Source organism: Tursiops truncatus, chromosome 13, assembly GCF_011762595.2.
Source record: "Tursiops truncatus isolate mTurTru1 chromosome 13, mTurTru1.mat.Y, whole genome shotgun sequence".
NCBI classification, from domain to species: Eukaryota; Metazoa; Chordata; class Mammalia; order Artiodactyla; family Delphinidae; genus Tursiops; species Tursiops truncatus.
This window is the reverse complement of record NC_047046.1, coordinates 3,237,687-3,259,747: the sequence shown is the minus strand read 5'-3', so window position 1 is coordinate 3,259,747 and position 22,061 is coordinate 3,237,687. Positions and strand designations below refer to the sequence as shown.

The 22,061-nt window shown below is 48.8% G+C and overlaps 1 protein-coding gene across 14 annotated transcripts in view; it reads right to left on the bottom strand.

Moving 5' to 3' along the window:
* The window catches only part of SLC15A4 (solute carrier family 15 member 4), a 120,371-nt gene that overhangs the window by 94,491 nt on the left and 3,819 nt on the right, over positions 1 to 22,061 (bottom strand). For 11 of the 14 annotated variants that reach the window (XM_073789924.1, XM_019942121.3, XM_073789926.1 and 8 more), the window contains exons 2-7: positions 18,267 to 18,562; positions 15,700 to 15,868; positions 15,190 to 15,267; positions 14,323 to 14,491; positions 4,615 to 4,770; positions 3,370 to 3,528 (exon numbers count right to left, since the gene is read on the bottom strand). In XM_073789924.1, the coding sequence (XP_073646025.1) occupies positions 3,370 to 3,528; positions 4,615 to 4,770; positions 14,323 to 14,491; positions 15,190 to 15,267; positions 15,700 to 15,868; positions 18,267 to 18,562 (1,027 nt within the window). Of the gene's footprint in view, positions 1 to 2; positions 190 to 213; positions 1,893 to 3,369; positions 3,529 to 4,614; positions 4,771 to 11,220; positions 12,156 to 14,322; positions 14,492 to 15,189; positions 15,268 to 15,699; positions 15,869 to 18,266; positions 18,563 to 22,061 lie in introns of those variants that run through there. The other 3 variants (XM_033836714.2, XM_019942126.3, XM_019942172.3) reach the window with 3 other exon arrangements.

Here is a 22,061-nt window from a genome sequence, read left to right as displayed (position 1 = left end):
CGAACAGAGGGGCAGACAGGGGTGGCGCATCAGCAGCATCTCTGGAGGACGCTGGCGTCTTAGGAAACAGGCTGCTGTGCTCTCTGACCGGCTTCAAAAGCATCTCCCATTGGCTTATTTAAAACGCCAGACTCCTTTCCTCTGAAGGTCTCGGTCAAGCTGGGTTATTCTGCAACTTCCTTTTTCTATCTGAACATATACTCATTAAAATCGGACGTTTAACACTGCTTTTATTTAACAGAACTAATGAACAGATATAATACACGTTTGTATAATAAGCACTCACACGTTTTTAAAGAATTCTCACTCCTTCAGGCTGTAGAAGACAGTGATTTCCTATGTTTGCTGCTCTGGGAAGAGATCCAGTACTACCTAGCATTTCTACCAGACCGTGTTATCTACTCAACAGTGGTCAGAGCTGGAAACAGTGGTTTAGACTGTGTTATTTACTCAACAGTGGTCAGAGGTGGAAACAGTGGTTTGGTCCTGTTGCGGGCAGGCTCCACCCTGGACACAGCGATCCCGCCCCCTGGACCCTGGTTTGCAGACGCCAGCGCGGCAGTGCTGCTTGCTGCCGCCTCAGCGCGGCTGTCGTCGAAACACCACTCACGCCGTTTGCAGTGCCAGCTCTGAAACATCAATCTCCCCAAACTAAAAGTCATTTACAACTTCCAAAGCTCAAAGCCGGCAGGCCGAGCAAACTGTGCGCCGTGTCTTCCCTGCCAGGGCCCGTCGCAGCCTGGCGTTAGGAAGGGTTTGCAGAACTGGGCCCACCACCTAAAAGTGATCACCCTGTACTTTCTTGGGCCTCTTCACAGACAGAAGGTAATCGCATGTAAACACGGTAAACTCTGGGTGCTTCCTATTTGATAAGACTGACTCCTGGGCCCCAATAAACAAGCTTCATGTGTCCCCCAAACATATGCACAAGCACATTCCCAGCTGCTTTATTTGCGACAGTCTCAAACTGGAGACACCACGAACACCCACACGCAGCAGAACAGATAAATGAATTCTGACTTATTCGTACGACGGATACTCCGCAGCAATAACAAAGAACCGATCACTGGGATGGCTCTGAGAACGCAGTGCTGAGTGAAAGGCCACGGCCACGGACGAGAGAGGCCACAGGACTCAGCAGGGCCGACCTCAGAACAGAGTTCATCTTGCCGGGGGCTGGGGGCTGGGGGCTTAAGTCAGAAAGGACAGAAGGAACTCTTCCACGTCCTGCATTTTGATCTGGACGAAATGCACACCAGGCTGTGCACTCAAGACCAGTGCCCTTCACAGTACGGACGTGATTCCCAGTCTAAATAATAATAATAACGAGGACAAGCAGGCCTGGGGCAGGACAGGGAGAGAAGAAAACAACGAGGGGAGAATCTGGGGACTCTTCCTTCAGACGTGGTCCTGGAACCTGACAGCAAGTTACCCACGTGTCAGTCAGGAAACGCTGAGCCAGCCCCACTGCCGCCGGAGCCCTAATGCAGGCAGGACCTGCCGAAAGGCAGAGCCGGGGAGAGCCCAGGACACAGAGAAGCCGTGAAATCTGGGATCACACCTGCTGCTCCTCCTACAGAAACAAGGATGTGGGGGCGGCGAGGAGGAGGTGTCACCTGTCCCATTCTCTCTCCAAACCACCGCCGGTGACAGCCACCTGCCCCTAACCACGCGGGAGCCGACCTGCCACGTCCTCTCACCTCACTGGACATGGGGCTCCGGGCAGAGGGACTGGAGGGAAAACAAGGAGAGGCCACCCTGCACTCCTGGACAGGGCAGCCGATCCAGGACACACGACAAGGTACTTCTCTTTCGTGAAAATAACACAACGAACAGAATCCAGGTCCAACATCTGTCCACGTGTGCCACGTGCATCAATACCGGACATAAACCTCACAATGAAAAGTTTTAAAATTACCTGTCAGAAGTAAAGGATGAGTGACAGGTAAACTACCAGTTATTAAATTAGTAACGGCTGTGGGGGGAGGGGGTGGATTAAATCACTGGAAAGCAATGGGAATGACAGAAACCAATCGATCCTTTAAGATACACATGAAAGTAAAAAAACAGACTATATCTCAAGAACTACCGAGGTGTGGTCCCGATAACAAGTCTTTCTTTGAAGGAGGTCTGTCACACGTACAAAACAGATTACGTGACACCAAGAGCGCAGGAGAACTCCCAGAACCCTGTGTAACTGGACTTACCCTCCGAGGGGCAGGAGTAATGAGCACAGCCCCCCTCAGCACAGCCAGGAGGGCCTGCCGCGCACACCACTGGCTCTCACAGCCGGACCAGCTGGACACATCACCAGTGGTGCCCGGGGGCAGCAGGGGCCCCGGTTTCTGGAAGCTGCATCAGGGGTCTCTGGGCCAAAACGCCCCCCTCAAGACGGGAATTTTAACTGAATCATGGGAGGGCTTTTGGAATTCTGCAATTTCTGGAGAACAGTCTCTAAGCTTTCACCAGATTTTCAAGGGGATTTAGAACCTAGAAGTGGCTCAGTACCCAGGGGGTACTGAGCACAGAGAAGCCACAAAATCTGGGATCACACCTGCTGCTCCTTCTACAGGGGACGGCAAACGCCACACGCCTATACAAGGAAAAGCAATATGGTGGTTTTTACTGGTACAACATACGAAGAAGCAGCACACCTGCACCTCCTGGGTCTGCTTAAAGGCTACATCGATATGGAAACAGCAAAGCTTTCATCTCTTGGGAGTGATTCTGCGCAAGCTGCCACCTACTGGCATTAGCTGTAAAACCCCATTAGGAGTGATAATGAGTCATACTTGTTTTTAACAAGGCAACTTATTATCTCTCTTTTTTTTTTTTAACAGCAGGAAATTAAAAGGTACCGTCAGGAAAAGAAAAAAAATACGAAAATAAGATACTGGGTTGGCCAGAAAGTTCGTTAGGTCAGTGAATATGTTGTTCAATAAAGTTCTTCATGAAAATGAAAAACGTGGCTTTACTTAAAACCGAACAAACTTTCTGGCCAACCTGATAAATGAAGGGAAATTTGTGATACAGATTTTATTTGCCTCATAATAAAATAAAACTAGTGCTGGACCTGAAGGTGGGAGGGTCAGTCTACTCATCACAGGCGCTCCGAGAAAACAGCAGCCACAGAGCTGCTGCTGGAGGCGACCTGGGGCAGGAGAGGCCCACCCGTCCCCAGGAGACCATCAGGGACGTGGGTAAACGAGGGCAGGCGGGTGGTCTGACGGGGCGCAGGGAGCAGCCGGGGGCTCCCGGGGCAGCCCAGCGACGCTGACCGCGTCTGGTCCCGGGCGCCCCATGCGGCCCAAGGACTGGGGCGCTGGTCACTGCCGACGACGGGAAGGGGGGCCGCGAGGGGGGCCTTACCGAAGTCCGTGTGGCTGCTCATCCACCCGATGGCCTTGAGGGACACCAGTGCCAACAGTCCTGAGCCCACGAAGGACCCGACGCCAGAGAAGAAGAAAAACAAGCCCATGATGGCACTCTGCATGGACTTGGGGGCGGCCGAGTACGCGAATTCCAGGCCTGGGGAAGAAAAGGAGGGCATTTCAGGAGAGGAGCAGGGCGCCCGCGTCCGCGCCGCTGCCCTCGGACACCCGGGCTCTGGGGTGCGGCTCTGAGACAGCACCCAGGCTGGTTGCTCACCTCCTGCTATCACAGCCCCTAGAAACTCCGCGAGGTGGCCAGTCACCTCCCGCCTTCACACTTGAAGGCAGCATTTGACTTGTCAGCTCTTGGAATTTCTCGTTCCTCATGGAAAGAAAGTTTGAAGAAGCAAAATTTGCCTACATTCTTAACTAACGGGAGTTTGCAAACAAAGTACTTACACTAAAATGGGGAAATCTACTCAGGATTTCTATCTGAAAGGCAAGGTCTTTTAGAACAGTTTCAGCAGGTGCATCTATAAACCGAATCACCACTGTAATAAGCAGACATGGAGATCTGCACTGTGCTCTAAAGGAAGGGCCACCCCGTGCGACTCGTTCCCTCCACAAGTTCATTAGCCAGTCCGCGTGAGCGCTGTAGGAGGCAGGAGAGGTGAAAAGTGCCGGCCTCCCAGCCCCACCACTCTGGGCATCACTCATTTTCTCCTTCCCTCGCTCCCAGCAGCTGGGAACAGGCCTGCACGGAATTTACTTGTCCACATGCCACCACATGATCTCACCAATAGGGAAGAGAGGCCTGTGAGAACAGGTTTTAAAAATTAGGTTTGCTTCCTTATAAATCTGAATGGAGACACTGAGGGCCAGGCAGTGAGGGACGCCCGAGGCCCGGCCGTGGCGGCGGGACTGCAGGGCGTGGTTATTAGCAACTGCCAGGTAGCCCTTACGGGGGTCTTCCTTCTTCTATCCTCTCTCCTGTTGACCCTCTACGGTAGATGAACTTCATGTTGATGTTCTGGGGATCCTTTTACACCAAGAAAGGAGAGCCTCAGCCGTAGCATGGCTCTTTGCTCACCAATTCACATTCCGCACCACAACTGCCCACCAGCACCCACCAAGCACTGTGCTGTTTCTGTCTCGACGCGGCCTAACAAAGAAGGAAACAGCACGGGCTTTATCGTGCTGAGACAGGACTGGACGCGGACGCCCCGACGGGAAGGAACCTCACCTGCGATGCTCGCAAATATTTCACTGACGCCAATCAGCACGTACTGAGGGACCTGCCACCAGATTGGCAAATCCGCAGCATAGTAAACGACATTTCCAATGGTCTGGTTAATGGTCTTCTCCTTCACGAGGTCCAGCCGTTTGCTTTCCAAAATCCCTACAATTCATAAGTAGGTTATGAGCATTTGTTTGTTAACATTTGCAATTAAACTAAAAAACTAGATGCCTGGTACAAGATGTCTGTTGATGATTCTGAGAAATACATGAAAGGATAATGCCCGATAACATAGCTTCCCCCAGAACCCCCCGACCTCAGGAATCTCCCTACTTTCAGCTTCCGAGGTAGGTTACTAAGAAACAGAGGTCATATAACCCACACTTCATGGGGGCCCCTGCAGTGCCCTATAAAGCCAGTGTTCAACATGGTTAACGCAATCCTCAAATCTCTGGACTGCTCGCCTAAACACCTTCTATTTCTCTTAAAAGGGGGAGCAGGGGAGAGCTAAACAGTCCTGCAACAAAAAGGTTAATCGTGCTAGTTACTTATCAGAAGGTAATGAATTTGGAGATGTTTTTCCCCCTCAAGGGAACAGATTTAAGCTGATTCACTGATCGTCATCACTATTACAACTACCACGACTACTACTAATGCCAGTTTCCTTGTGCAGACGGGCTTAACCTTATCAGCCAAGTACAGTGGTCCCCCCTTCTCTCTGGGGGATACGTTCAAAACCCCCAGGGGATGCCTGAAGCCCAGGACAGTTCCACATCCTACATAGACTATGTTTTTTCCTGCACACACATACCTCTGATAAAGTTTAATCTATAAATCAGGCACAGTAAGAGATTGACAACAGTAACTAATAATAAAATAGAACAATTATAACAATACACTGTAATAAAAGTTACGTGAAGATGGTCTTCCCCTCTCTCTAAATATCTCATTGTACTGTAGGTATTTTCGGACCACCGTTGACCGTGGGGGTCACTGACCACGGAAAGCAAACCCAGGGATAAGCGGGACGACTGTAACCCGGACTCTTCGAACCACCCTCTGCCCTCAGCAGCACCAAGACCTCACTGGGTCATCGGTCATCTGTCTCGTGGGGCAGAAAGACATGGGAAGATAAGCAAGACAGAAACAGCTACTCTGCACAAAACAAAACATAAGCAGGTCAAAATAAAGCTTGAAACAACGCGTGGGACCGACTTCTCAAGGTAGAGGTGTCGCTAGATTGTGTTTTTAAAGGGTTCTAACTGCAGATGAAATAATGGGCCATAATATCTAATGTATATGTAAAAGCTTACGGATTTAAAGCCGTATGAGGAAGGACAGGAGTCTGCGTACAGGACAACGGAATATATTAAAAATATTCCTTTCAAAACCTGAGCATGAGAAAGGACCAGGGTATGATTGACGGGATGAAAGACAAACTCTGTAATCTGCAGTGCACAACATACCTCAAATGAAATGTGCAAACAAAGAGAAAACACATCAAAGGGCCAAGGGAAAGAGAGACCTCCCAGAGGTGAGTCGACCTTCACACCCGTCCTGCGACTGAGAAACACAGAGCGGGCCCAGGCATGCAGAGCGGTCACTGCAGAGCGCTTGCTGCTCTGGAAAGGGGCGCGTGCAGCTCGGCCCAGCGGTTATCAGGACGCTGGTGATGGCATTAAGGGCCCTGTCCACAGCGACAGCTCTGCTCCGTGGCAGGGCAGCGGGCAGCACCAAGGGGGCCATGGCGTCAGCCTGGTTGGAGCACCTTCAACGCACAGGATAAAGCACTGTGGGCTTCCTCTGCGTGGGCCGAGCTCCAGCCAGCCCAGGGCCACTGCCCTGAGACCGGAAGATCACTGCGCTGTGCTGGCCACCGACCCTCTAGCTGGAAGGGCTCCGTCCAATCCAAGAGCAGAGGGGGAAGCACCCACTCAGCCTGTTTTAAGGGAATAAATATTGAAGCTGGAGGAGACTCTTGTCCTCCACAGGAAAGGCAAGAGAGGCTTAAGACAGTGCATGTGTGTCTGTGTGTGTGTGTGTGTGTGTGTGTGGCTGCCTGTGTGTGCATGCGTTTGTGTGTGTGTCTGTGTGTGTGTGTGCGTGTGTCTCTGTGTGTGTGTGTGCGTCTGTGTGTGCGTGTGTGCATATGTGTGTCTGCCTGTGTGCGCGTGCACGCGTGCGTGCGTGTGTGTGTGTGTGTGCGCACGCGTGCGCGTGATGGGGCAGTACTGGTGGGGACTATACACGAATTTAGTACTTCTGCAAGGCCTGGCAGAGAACGGAAGTAGACTGTCGGACGGGATCTGTTCTGCGCTCTTATTAGTTAGGAAAGCACGACTCTGTGAGGACTGGGGGTGAACAGGTAATGGACACGAAGGGGCGCTGGCAAGGGGGACACAAATAACGAGGGTCGAGCCCCAAGAGACAAGAATGTGAGAAATCACTGAAGCGCCTCTCTGGTGGGACCGATGGCCGGACAGCGCAGAGAACAGAGGGAGAGGGCGAGCGCTCCAGACGACGCAGGGGCTGCGCAGCCCGCAGAGCTCCTGACGGACGGGCCCAGGAGCACCGGCACAGACCAACGTAAGGGCCGAGGCTGGGAGAGCGCCACAGCCATCGACGGGCCAAACTCTTCGGTTAAAGACACGGACTCACATCACGTCAAAACGAAAGAAAACCCAACGCTGCGGGCGAGGCAAGAACTAAAGCGTAAAGTGGCAAAGGTCTGAGTGAGGGAGAGGACGAGCAGAGTCACCGAGAAGGGAGGCGTGCCAACCACAGCGCACGGGCACCAAGAGAACACGCTGAAGGGCAGGCGCACGGCCCCGCGCCCGCAGCAAGCCCGGGAGAAGCAAGTCGGAGCCAGCAGCTGGGCAGAGACGGGGGTGCCGGCCTCAGCGACCGTCGGGGTGTGAGCTGGGCTTCCACCGGGCCTTAGGGTCCCCGTGTGCGCCTCCCGCCACAGCGCTACTGCCCGAGGACGGCGCGTGCCCTCCCCGGGGACGACACAAGCCACAGACCTTCGTGAGTGGAACGTCGTCATCTGCTAGGAACGCAGCAAGGCTCTGAGACCCAGGAACCCTCTTGGTCCTCACCAGAGCGAGCAGATGGAAAGATGAGGCTTTGCCGGGCAACTGGTTGCATCGGAGGCCCAAGGGCAGACCCAGGTCCCGAACTTTATGGACACTTAACACCTGTGCCCTCACGGGGCTCCGTTCTAATGGGCCCCGCCCAGACCACAGCATCCCTGGACACAGGCCATCGCCGTGATCCCAGGCCCCTGGCAGCACTGGACTTCAGGGCTCTTGTTACAAGGGATCTGACCCACTCAGCTGACGGTAGGACAACCTGCGAGCCATCCTATGCGGCACCCCCACGAACGTTTTTAGAAAGTAACACTGGCCAAAACGGAAGCCTTGAAGTCCACGGTACAGAATTATAAAGCCAGGATCTTTCCCAACTCCTCAGTTAAAGCTTTTTCATTAACAAATGGATAAACAAAAGCATCAATTTTATGAAATGAAAAAAACTTCTGTAAAATTACTCTTAGATCAAAAAGAAAATAAAAAACATAGTTTCAATATTCGTAGGGAGAAAAAACACACTACAACAAATCAAAGTGCAAGAGACCTTGGTAAAGCAACAGTAACAGGCCAATTCATGCCATTACGTGGTTTTTACTGTTAAGAAAGAACAAAAAGACATGAAGAATTTAACTCAAGAAATGAGAAGAAAAACCCCACAAAACAAACCAAAGGTAATAGAAATTAATATCTTAAATTCTCTACTTAGAAAACATAAAAACAATCAGATGATAAATTCAAGACAGACGTCTAAGGAAAAATTATAAAATACAGTCTTGGCAAGCCTAATAAAAAAAGAGCACATAAAAAAGGGAAACTAGAAATGAGGAAGGAAACACATCAGATTTAAAACACTATTTTTATCTCCACTCTAACAATTTTTCTAAAACTCAATAAATGATTTACTAGGGACATTAAAAAATAAAAAGCTTAAGTGATTCAAGAAAAAACAAGATCTGTACAAAACTGAGAAAAAGGTGGAAAAGTTACATTTCCTTTCAGAGAGGATGTACTCATATGATTTTCTAGGCAAAGACTTGGAACTTCCTGGGAGCAGACAGATAATTCTCATCCTGTTAAAATACTCCCTGCCTTCAGAAATAGGGAGTTTGGACTTCCCTGGTGGCACAGTGGTTAAGAATCTGCCTGCCAATGCAGGGGACACAGGTTCGAGCCCTGGTCCGGGAAGATCCCACAGGCCATGGAACAACTAAGCCCGTGCACCACAACTACTGAGCCTGCGCTGTAGAGCCCGTGAGCCACAACTACTGAACCCACGTGCCACAACTACTGAGCCTGTGCTCTAGAGCCTGTGAGCCACAACTACTGAAGCCCATGCACCTAGAGCCCACGAGCCGCACCTAGAGCCCAAGTGCCACAACTACTGAAGCCCGTGCACCTAGAGTCCGTGCTCCACTACAAGAGAAGCCACTGCAATGAGAAGCCCGCGCACCGCAATGAAGAGTAGCCCCCACTCGTCACAACTACAGAAAGCCCACGCGCAGCAACAAAGACCCAGCATAGCCAAAAATAAATAAATTTATTTTTTTAAAAAAGAAAAGAAATAGGGAGTTTACCAACACCTTTTATGAAGCTGTATAACCCTGACACCAAACCAGACTGATATTGGTTAGAAAGAGACGCACAGTCGCTCAATAAAAGCAGATTATTGAGCAGACTGGAATTAGCAGATTCCAATCAGACCTTTTAACAAACAGGGTGTATTTTAGAAATTCAGGAACAGTTAAATACCAGGTGTTAAAATAAATAAAAACCATGCGCAGCCAAAGGCAGGGAGGGGGTGGAGTAAGGAGGGCATGCAATCCTCCTGAAAACCAAACTAAGATATTTGAGAGAAACTCAACATCCACTTCTGCCAAAAATACAAACTTGAAATAAAGCTTAGATATGTAACATCGTCAGGAATACGTATGCAAACTCAGAGGTGAGAGTGAACCTTCCACAGTGAGGGGCTGAAGGTGCGCTCGTCGAAGTCAGGGACAAAGGGGGGCATCCGTCACCACCAGCAGCCTTGGAGAAAGCCGGGCCACCCTGCCGAACAAGGAGAGACACAGGGAGGCGCAGCAGGAAGGCAGGAAAACGGGACTCCCCGACGGCCCAGGGGTTAGAACTCAGCGCTCTCACTGCCCAGGCCCGGGTTCAGTCCCTGGTCGGGGAACTAAGGTCCCACAAGCCGGGCAGTGTGGCCTGAACAAACAATAAACACCTTCTTTTTCTAAAGAAGGCAGGAAAAGAAACTATGTTAATTTCAAGACGAGCAACCATCTGAAAATAATTCACTGAAACTCAGAATTTTAAAAAACCTCCTAGGTGAGAAACCCAAATACATGAAAGCAGTCAGGAATGACCCAACATGCCACGCACGGGGCCTGGGCGCAGAGGCGCGGACGCCACGGGTGCCGCTGACAAGAGTAAAGCGCAGGGGAGATGGGAAAGTACTCGTAAAATGAGATGCAACTCTGAGTAGTGACAAGCTACACTCTACTACAAGAAAAACCCACAAGCAGTCAGGAATGACCCAACATACCACGCACAGGGCCTGGGCGCAGAGGCGCGCAGACGCCACGGGTGCCGCTGACAAGAGTAAAGCGCAGGGGAAATGGGAAAATACTCGTAAAATGAGATGCAACTCTGAGTAGTGACAAGCTACACTCTACTACAAGAAAAACCCACAAGAAAACTGGTCACAACACACCAACCGTACACAGAATAGCATGTCTGACACATTTTGGGAAAAAGTCTTAAGATCACTCCTAGTACACATTAAAGGTACAGAATGCTGTAACCCTTCAGATAAGAGAAGATTAACAGGACACAATAATCAGCGTGACAAGGGCACGGCGAGATCAGACTCGCATCGGCACGCCGCTCTGGCCCTTTCACACAAGATGAGCACACATGTGCGGACGTGTCAGGGTGGGCACACAGCACTGCTTCAAGTAGGACAGACTGGAATCAACCCTCATGTTTAATAAGAAGACTGGTTTTAAAAACTGATAGTACAGCCCAAAATGGAATATTACGTCATTGTCAAAAACTATAATTTAAATTTGTAATTGACTTGGAAAAATGGTATGTATTATATATAGTATATAAAAATAGCTTATAAACTGTGAATAGTTTGTTCCATTTCTGTTGTTTTAAAAAGAACAATTTAGCTGTAATAAAATATTCTAGGAAGATATAAACACAGGTGTAGGCGTCATCACTGGATGGTGGGATTAGGAGTGAATTTAGGTCACCTCGCACTTCTATCTATGTATTTTTAACTTTTAAGGACCGTGGATTGACTCTGTGATAAGTTTGTTTGTTTGTTTGTTTGTTTTTGCAGTACGCGGGCCACCGTTGTGGTCTCTCACATTGCGGAGCACAGGCTCCGGACGCACAGGCTCAGCGGCCATGGCTCACGGGCCCAGCCGCTCCGCGGCATGTGGGATCCTCCCTGACCGAGGCACGAACCCGCGTCCCCTGCCTCGGCAGGCGGACTCTCAACCACTGCGCCACCAGGGAAGCCCTGATAACAGTTTTTTAAAAAGTGCTGTAGACCAGTGGCTCTGAACTCTTTCCTAACGAAAGCTATGACCCAAGAAAAGGGCACTCAGATGATTCTGTCTCCATTCCAGGATGCTCTCCATGCCCTGAGGTCCGGGCACAGACTCCTGCCTAAAAACCGCTGTGGTAATAGGGCATCCACGGCACAGCTGAGTGGAAGAGCAGACCGTGAGGCACACGGATGGGTACCATCAGCCTGGGATGACGGAAGGTAACTCTGTCATGTACACACATCAAACAAGGATGCAGTGATTACACTTCCAGGGATTCGAGAAGCAAAGCAATTTCACTGCAGTGATTACCATACCGTGAAAACTAGAATCCTCGACACCCAACAACAAAGGATTGCACGTGAATGTTTGACACGGAGGAAGGATATTTTAGGTTTGTTTTTTTTTATTAAAGCAGGTGACGAAGTATAAACGCACACACACATCACATCATACATAATTTTTCCCATGCACTTGCAGAATGGTGGTAGAGGATTTCCTTGGAAGCCCCTGGTGGAATTATGAGTGCTTAAATCTGTGTGTATGAGAGAGAGAGAGAGAAGGAAAAGGAGGAGGAAGGGGAAAATGAGGGGAGATGGCTCATCTGTATTTGGGGGATCTTTCTACCCCCAATAGTAACAAGCGTAGCTTTTATTATATTTTTATGGTTTCCTTACACTTAGTATTCCTTATTCAGGCTCAAATCTGCTTACACATCAGTATCTCATTTTCGCAAAAACACAGAAGGTGTGTGTGTATGTATGCAGAGACACACAAACGGGATTAGACGGATACACACCATCCCAGGAATGAGCACCTCTGGGGAAATTACAGTTGACTTTTATTTTCTCCTCTATGTTGCTCAGGTGCCCTTTTCTCCAGTGAGCATCTATGATGTCTGTAAATTAAGAGCACACACAAGTCTTAAGGGGCGAGGAAATCTGACAAATTAACACACCTCTTTTTTTCTCAAGCAGACTAGAAGAAACCCCTTGGACATGCCTGATTCTCATCTAAGAAAATTTAAAGAAAGAATTATTACCGGCAGGGATGGTACTAAATGGAAGATCCTGATTTATCATGGTTGAATGTAGTAAGCTAAAAGGCAAAATAGTCTCTTTTCTATTAAAACTTTGGTTTGCTGTAATGATTTCAGGTCTGTATTCAAAGGTCATTAATGTTCCAATTAAATAATATTCACTGGAGCTGGAAATGAAACGGCACGAAACACCAGTTACTGCTTACATTAAATTTAATAAACTGTGCTTAAGTCCAGTTGCCAGGTATTTAAACTCTTGAAACCAGTGGCCATTAAGCTCCTTCCCAACTTCTGGCCACTCAGCAAAGAGCGCCTCTTTAGGACACCAGCCTCAGCGGTGTTGTCCGCGTGTAAGCGATCAATTCAGATGCTGAAGTTCAGAGCGGCCGTGGTCACACAGTGCAGAGCACCTGCCTCTCTGCAGGTGCCCGTGGCCACCTGACGACAGCCCGACCTGCTGAGCAGGAAGTGAACTGCCGGCACGGCCCGCACTTTTAAGACAGCACTGCCTGCCCCGCTGGACAACAGTCACCTGTCTGCTGTCGTTTCCCACGTAAACAGGCAAAGAAACCACCGGGAAGCCCCTGGGGTTCTCAGGGCAGCCCGGAGAAGCTATTCAGCCATAAATGAAACTGGAAGACAAGACGGTATTAGAGGAACCAAAGCCGAAGTCTGCTAGAAAATGCCTGGGGAACCAGCAGCCTCGCCTTTCCCACAGGGAGAGGACAAGGCCTCCTTTCCAAGGGGTGTGAATGGCTGGTCGTGGCACAGAGAGGGGGCTCCCCAGCCCAGGAAGAAGCCGGGCCCACGGCAGGCACTCAGGGCACCACCCCAGCACAGCGGCTCTGCCCATCACCGATTCTGCGGCACGAGACCTGCAATCAGAGCCCCGCTGTAATCCAGCTCTCGTCTGCTCTGGCTTACCTCCCCATGTGCACAGGACTGGAAGAGAAACGAATCACACAGCAAGCACACAGCAGAAGCTTCATTCAGACACGCCCTCCCTTTAATTACCTATTTGATTAAGAAAAAACATAACTGTCTCCTAAGATGTCCCAGTGTCTGGAATATAGAATTCTTAAGCCTAGGGACTCATTTCTTTAAATCTATTGAGTACTATATCAATAGAGAGTACTACATTTAGTACTGTGTTCACCCTGGCGAGAGTGGATGGAGGCTGCTGTGAAGCACTGTCGGAGAATATTAAACTCCATCTCAGCAGTGCTTAACATTATATTCCTCATAACAGAGATGACATATAGGTGATTCAGGAAAGCAGCTGTTCTTGTCTTGTTATATAGGTAAGCTATTTCACCGTTCAATCGTTTTCAAATATTAATGAAGGAAGAGCTCCAAAGCAAGGTGAGAAAGTCAGCAACAGCTCAGCTTTATCAGCACACGATATTTCAGCTTATACTTCAGAATCTAAGAATTATGCAAACAGAATGGAGCCCCCAGAAGGTGCTGGAATACTCAGGCATTAGTTCTTAACCTCTTTCTTTTTTTTCTGGGGGATGGAGGCTGGTTACAAACCTGTATTTGATTTAAAAACAAAACAAAACAAAAAAACCTTTCTCTCCAGGAAGATGCACGTAAAATTTTACATAAAAGTGCAAAGGGTTCAGGTATATAAAGCTGATTAATGGACCTGACATTAAGAATCACAGCTCTGAGGATTATTTAACACCTTTATTTATGAAGTTTCATCTACACGGCAGTTAACAGTTGTCTAAAATCTAAATCACTAGGAGACAACAAGCCTCCTTTGATTCAACCCAAAAGTCTCTTTCCAGAGCATTTCACTGGTTATAGTTCTAAAAAACCAAACCAAACCAAAACAAAACCCAGACAAATCCTTAGGAAAAAACCTTAAGCTTCATAAATGAAAAACTAGAAAACGAACACCAGTCAGGGTTAGAATAACCCATATATGTCCTCTTTTGAAGTACACACACTTCCTGAGTGCCACGTGGCGTGTGGCCACATTCCGCATCACCCACAACCGGAACCGGAACCGGCTTCTCACCTGCTGCGAAGGCCGAGCACATCACAAAGAACATGCCCACCGCGATCCTTTTCAAGGACGATGGGAGCAGCCCGTTTCTTCTCAAGATGGGATCCACCAGTTTATCTTTCAAGGGAATTAACAGAAGGATGAGCACAGCATCGAACATGGTTAGCCAGGCTGCCGGAAACTGGAAGCGGGAAACACAGAAGACACCTGCTTATTTTTCTGCAGTGTCAGCAGTCACGCGTCTGACAACTAACATCTAAATGGGAAAAGCTTATTTCAAGAATAGTTCATCAGGGCTTCCCTGGTGGCGCAGTGGTTGAGAGTCCGCCTGCCGATGCAGGGGACACGGGTTCGTGCCCCGGTCCAGGAAGATCCCACATGCCGCGGAGCGGCTGGGCCCGTGAGCCATGGCCGCTGAGCCTGTGCGTCAGGAGCCTGTGCTCCGCAACGGGAGAGGCCACAACAGTGAGAGGCCCGCGTAACGGAAAAAAAAAAAAAAAAAAAGATGTTCATTTGTACAAAGTATAACCTCCTAGGAAAATAGTCTGTCTCAAGACACTGGTACTGAGAAAAGGTTTCCACTCCTAAAGGGATTTGCGTTTGTTTTTCTGTGCTTTCTCGGGGGAAAGAAGAGTCAGGGGAAATGTTAACGTCAGGAGTCAACTTAATCTAGCAAAGGACATAACCAATGGGAAACAGTCTCAGAAATAAGCAAACATTCCATTTCAACATTCCATTCAAATTCCATTTCAACATTCAAGGAATGCTTTTAGTTCAAGCTAACTGCTGTCATTACAAAGTATCTACCATTGGTAGAAGGAATCCATTTGTCACGTAAACCCCCAAAGACAATTTTCAGATCATTTCAACTGTTCTCACCGTATGAGGATTGGTTGTAATACTGGAAATTTCTGGAATCTTCAAATGAAGACTTTGTAAAACATACGTCGTCTGCATCTGGGTGTAGAAAGCAGCTGTCATTACATGAGCACGGCTGTCACTCACTCGCAGCGTGCGCCCTCCCCCAGACTACACCGTGCTGAGACTTGCAACACTCAGGTTTGAAAACACGGGTCAATTACTTGGTCACCATAAAAGTTGTCTGGAGATGAACTTTGAAAAAGAAGTAACCATTATCCCAATGAGAAACCATATTAAAAGGTGGGGTCTGGAAAAACAGAAGCATCCCCATTCTTAGCTTCGTTTTAAGGTTTTCAAAACATTTCAATCAGCAAAAAGGAGTCCGTAACTAAAAACAAGATTCCGAGATCCTGAAGACTCGTGACAAAGAAAGCCAGGAACCCCGCGCACTTCAGTGACGGCGAGAACGAGTGCCGGGGGGCATTCACGGGGAGACAGAGGAAATGAAACCTGAATGTCACCACTCACTTGAAAATACACTGTCCAGTAAGGTATCAAAGCCAAGAAAACGGGGACAATCTTGACAAGGGCTTTCACATCTTCCACTTTATCTTCCGGGAATGGCCCTCCATGAGACATCTTACATGAATCAAACAGACTGTGTTTAGAAGATTGCTGAAAGACTCCAATGCCTTCACTTTGGGAAATAAAATGAAGGAATTAGTTTTCTTCCACCCCCAGAAATCAATTATTTGGTAACAAATTAAGTTTGGAGGTAGGAAACCAGCTTGCTGTGCTGAATTTGCTCCAACTCCATTCTGCTACCTACTAATGGTCCCCACCCAGTACAGCTACCTAGATTATTCCTCAACACTGGGACACATGGACACAGCTGGCAGAAGGACTTCCTAGCCAGAGTGAGACTGCAGCCACCATCCTTTTCTTGAGACTAGGAGATATGACAGGATCGCCCCTCACCGTCTGAAAGGTGGCTGACCTCACCCCCAGCGTTGCCACCCTGGCCACCAGCCCCACTGTGCTGAGGAAGGTCCGCAGTTTCATCCGAAGCTGATGACAACTACGTCGGCTGCGTGACTGGGTGAGCATCTGGAAAAATTACTGTGCTGGACTGTTTGGATTTTATATTAGGTCATTTATCGAACGTCAAGCCTTGACGACCACACCGACTGTTACAAACCCGAGCTGCTTTACTATGACACCAGTGGGACTGGGAGGGAGGCTCTCAGGGAAGCCACCAGCTCTTCAGTGAAGGAAGAGCCGAGAGGGGGAGGGGCGATGCTTCTGGTGATGATGATAACTTGACGATGTGACCTTCCACAAAAGCATCCTCATCAGTTAGTTACCGTTACCCGGGCTCTTATTAGCTCACTGAGGCCTCACACTGATCCTATGAGAGGGGTCCTTTCCCACCCTTGTAAAGAAGGCTTTACAAGGTCATAAACCTGCCCAAGGTCATACAGCCCTAACCTGTGCGTAAGGAGAGCACAGCTGGAGAATTCTCTAGACCATCAACTTTTCTGCAAGCTGGTCCTTTTCTAATTGTGCCAAGGAAGACTTCAAAAACCAATCTAAAGGGAAAACAGATTCCTAAGTCCAAACTGACTTCGCCATGCCACGTGTGCATTAAAACCCAAGTGTCCACAAAGCAGTGGTGTTCTCCCACAGAACTGTCTACCAGGTACCACCCACACAGACACACCGAAAATTTAACAGTATATTTTGCTAATGGCATTCAATCTGTAGCCTAAACATCTAGGATCTGAAACCCTGCTTCTGCCTAATTAAAATGAGGCCCCGGTAAAGCACTACTGCTTGCTGCTGAGGCAATGAGGCTTCAACTGTTAAAAATTCTTTAGTGTGGTCCCACCAGCTGCAGTTCTGAATTATGAGTCTGAATGCCACACTGACCCACTAGAATTCCAGGGCACTGGGGTGGTTAGCTGTGCCGGAATTCCGCACGGGGACAGCTGAAGCAGCTAGAGACGTTTAGCCAGGAGCAAAGGGGCAGGGCCATAGAGCTGCTTTGGTACAGGAACATCAGACAGCTGTTATGGCTCCAAGGACATAAATTAGACACACGCAGACAAGCCATGAGGGGGCAGACAGACGCGGGGTCGGCCTGCAGAAGGTTCCTGCAGGACGTCAACCTCCGGCTCAGGGACTGAGCGCCCATCTCAACACCGGCCTCGATCAAAATATTCCGAGAGGCTCAACTCCAAAGGGTCCTGGGGACTTTTCTGGGGGGATGGACATACTCTGTATCCTGAATGCACTCTGGTTACATGATGGCATCTGTCACACTTCCCAGAACTGTATAGGCAAAAGGGACGTATTTTACTACAGGTTGTTGTTACATCAAAAAGTAACAACAAAAAAATTCTGAAGTCTCTTTTTGAGCTAAGTTCTGGACTTTTCTTCATTAATCTGCATCTAGGGTGACTGACATTCCGCCACAGTTTGCCCAGGACTCCCCAGGCCCCGGGACTCTGGGCTTTAAGACCTCAGGTCGTGGGCATACGGTGCTGAAACCGGGAAGTCCCCGGCAAAGGGGATGACAGAGTTACCCTACCTGCATCTCAGTTCTGCTCTCCTGCCCTTCTCAAAGAGCGGCTGCAGTGACCCCTGGGGGACGGGCCACGGGGACCCGCACAGCAGCTTCCTGCTTAAGGAGCACAGACAGGCAGCGACCAAGTAAGCGACTGCTTGGTTTCTCATTCAAAGGAATGCATCAAGTGGTACACTGTCTCTTCGATGCCCTTGGCAAGGTTCTGTCTTTTATCACCTTTACACGACTGCGTAGTGGGGAGCCCCCATCTTACACCAGCAGCGGGAGGAAGTCCAACGTGCAGGTCAGAAATGAAAAGCGCGAGCCCAGGAGGGAGGCCGCCGGTCTGTCTTTAAGATGGAGACAAAGTACCTCACACCCGCCTCCTGCAGCTGGCGTGAGACATTGCAACCTCAGCCCCGTGTCCCCCTCCACGGTGAGCACAGGACAGACATAAGCCAGCACTTTATTTATGACGGTTGGTAAGTCACGTGGAAAACTGAGCCTGTGATGAGAATAAAGTGCTCACCCACTAGGACTGCGTTCCCTGATTTGCTTCTGGGGGCAGCACGAATACACCAGGATCCTGAACATGTCAGTGAAGGCGCTGCCATCGGGCGGCTTGGTGATGAAGAAGGTCTGGCCGCAGAGGAAGGCCACGAAAGCCACTCCGATGCAGACAGCGGGGATGGTGTAGCCGGTGACAAAGCTCACGTTCTGCTGAATGTAGGCAATGCCCCCCAGAGAAACGATTGCTCCCAGATTAATGCTCCAATAAAACCAATTAAAAAATCTTCTCGTGGCTTCTGGACCGCGATCTTTAACCTAAAATAACCGGGAGGAAAGAGACTTAAAAACGTGTGATCATCCTCAAGGATGAAAAACATATACGATGTTTTCATATATTACTATATCTTTATATCAATTACTGTTGTCACCACAGCCTTTAAGAGAGGCAGCACATGGGAATTCCCTGGCGGTACAGTGGTTAGAACTCTGCACTGTCGCTGCCCAGGCCCAGGTTCCATCCCTGGTCGGGGAACTAAGATCCCACAAGACACAGCCAAAAAATCCAGAAATGTAGCCAATCAATCAAAATGGTGTTTACAGATACAACCTGACAAAAAAAATGTATCTTTTATGCTTTTAATTACTGCAGATTCTGGGCAGTGTTTCTCTTAATTATACTTAGATCCAACAAATCCTAGAGAATTTCTCCAAGTACCTCCCGTGGACCACCTGCTTTGGAAACGCCTGGCATGCTCCTTAAAAATACAGATTCACAGGACCCACGTTCCAGGACTACCCACTCACCATCTCTGGGGTTGGGGCCCAGGAATCTGCATTTTAAACAACTTTCCAGAGGACTTCTACTCACAGCCATATAGCTCCACACCTTGATAAATCTGGAACAAGGGGAAAATTACAGACAAACTAAAACCGCATGCTATTTTTAGACCAGGAAGCCTCTCAATGGAATCAGGAGAAGTTCTGATAAGGACAGAGATCCCTGGAAGGTGCAAAAATCACTGATTTCCTCAACGCAGACAAACACAAGCACCAGGGAACACAAGCGAGTTCTAGGCGTGCACTCTCCACAAGACCTGCCCAGCCGGAGCCCGTCCTGGCAGGGACAGTCCGTGTGGGGTGGGCACCCCGTGACGTCCCTCCGAGGATGGCTTCTCACATCTGCGTGGACACCACGAGAATGTGCTCTGCACCAGCCAGAGTCATTCCTAGCCAGTTCCACCTCATAAAAGGTTTAAACAAACTTTATTAGCTAAAGGCTGACAATGGACCATGTACAAAGACTGTCAGGTGTTGCTGTGTTGGGAACTTCTGTTGTCTCGTCCTTAAGTTACAGGTTGTGAAAAGGCTGGACAATTCCTGGTCCAGTAACAGATCTGAATTCTGATCCACAGAGCAATCTCCTTTCCTAAGTAAGAGAGGAGGTTTTCAATGGGGGCCTAAACAACCAGTTGTGATGCACAGAAACTACCTTTTTAGCAGTCATATTATGCAATATGACACTATTAACCTCTACTTTTTAAGATCAAAGTACAGGTGTAAATATATAGCCAAAATCGTTTGTTCCTCCAAAAAAAATTTAATCCAAAATGATTAAACATGGATATCGTGATAACAAATAATATGCCTGAAGTAATTATCTGGTAACCCCCGTCTCAAACTGAAAATCTGAGTTTTAAATAAGCCGCAGCAGGAGGAGGAGCTTAAACTTGGCCCCCGCACGTCAGAAGGGAGCAGAGGTCCTGGACCAAACGCTGGCATGATCACTGAATAAATGATCTGTACGGAGGATGCCTTACATTTCTAAGACAGCTCTCCATGAGAACACAACGCGTTTATTTTTTTTTAATCATTTTTGGCTGCGTCATGCCGCTTACAGGATCTTACTACCCCGACGAGGGATCGAACCCGGGCCCCCGGGCAGTGGAAGTGCGGAGTCCTAACCACTGGAGCGCCAGGGAAGTCCCCACAGTGCGTTTAAATGTCACAGAAATGGACTCAAATATTCATGCTATCCTGGAAACAGACCAGAGGGAAGAAAAAACTGTAAGCAGACACGGTTACAAAGAAAATTTAACTAAAGATATAAAAACAAGTAATTAGGATGGGGGGCAAGCTTAAAAGGGGGCCAGTAAACATAATATCTAAAGTTAATGCAGGGGCTTCCCTGGTGGTGCAGTGGTTGAGAATTTGCCTACCGATGCAGGGGACACGGGTTCGAGCCCTGGTCCGGGAAGATCCCACATGCCACGGAGCAACTAAGCCTGTGTGCCACAATTACTGAGCCTGTGCTCTAGAGCCCATGAGCCACAACTACTGAGCCCGTGCTCTAGAGTCCGCGAGCCACAACTACTGAGCCCACGTGCCACAACTACTAAGTCCGTGTTCTAGAGCCTGCAAGCCACAACTACTGAGCCCGTGCTCTAGAGCCTGCGAGCCACAACTACTGAGCCCATGCTCTAGAGCCTGTGAGCCACAACTACTGAGCCCGTGCTCTAGAGCCTGCGAGCCACAACTAATGATGCCCGTGTGCCTAGAGCCTGCGAGCCACAACTACTGAGCCTGTGCTCTAGAGCCCGCGAGCCACAACTACTGAGCCCACGTGCCACAACTACTAAGCCCGTGCTCTAGAGCCTGCGAGCCACAACTACTGAGCCCGCAGGTCACAACTACTGAAGCCCGTGAGCCTGGAGCCCGTGTTCCACAGCGGGAGAGGCCACCGCAGTGAGAGGACCGCGCACCGCAACGAAGAGTAGCCCCCGCTTGCCGCAGCTAGAGAAAGCCCGTGCGCAGCAACGAAGACCCAACGCAGCCAAAAATAAATAAATTTTAAAAAAATTTAAAAAAAAAAATGCAGACAATATACGTTTTAACTGAACTATATATCGGCCCTTCCCAGTATCTACAGTGGCACAGCACACATCCTGGTAAACTTGGCAGTCGACTTATTTGAACTTCCAAGTGTAATTCACTAAAATTACTTCAGGAACCTAAGCCTATCACTAGACCCTAAATAACCACATAGCAGTAATTTTCTTACAGGAGCCTGCTGGCTCCTATAAACCGCAAGTCACATGCCTCCATGCCCTGGACTGACACCCGCACTTCATGTGGGTCACATTACGTCACCATCTGTACACCTGCCTCCAGCCCTACCCGACCAAGGGTAAACGGGACCATCATATGACCGGTCAAAAGACACTGCTGCGGTCAACTCAGAGAAGTGTAGCTAAAGGAACAGGATCCTGGGGAGTGAGTCAGACAGTTGGCTGATTTGGAAAAATTCCTTTAAACACATAACAGCGCAACTCTTTTTTTCCCCTCTAGAAAAAATGTATCTTTGCTCTCTTTGTCTGTAAAAAAGAGTTCTTTCAGTTCACTCGTTCAACTACAGGAGCTATCCATTTAGAATGACTGTGACCTTTGAGGAAGGTTAATCCCTCGGGGGAAAAGACGGGGCTGACATGATTTACATCAGCATCACCCCCGGACTCTGGTGTGCATCTTCCTTCAAAAGTCAGCTAAGGCCTCCTTCTCAGGGCTGCACAGCATGACCCCATTCATCTCTCACTCAGAGGGCCTCCTAGAGGCCCTGTATCGCAGACAAAGGCGTCAGTGATAGAGAAGCATAAAGGTACCTTCAAAGTATTACTCAGCCATAAAAAAGAATGAAGTAGTGCCATTTGCAGCAACATGGATGGACCTAGAGATGATCATACAAACCGAAGTAAGTCAGACAGAGAAAGACAAATACCATATGATATCACTTGTATGTGGAATCTAAAATATGGCACAA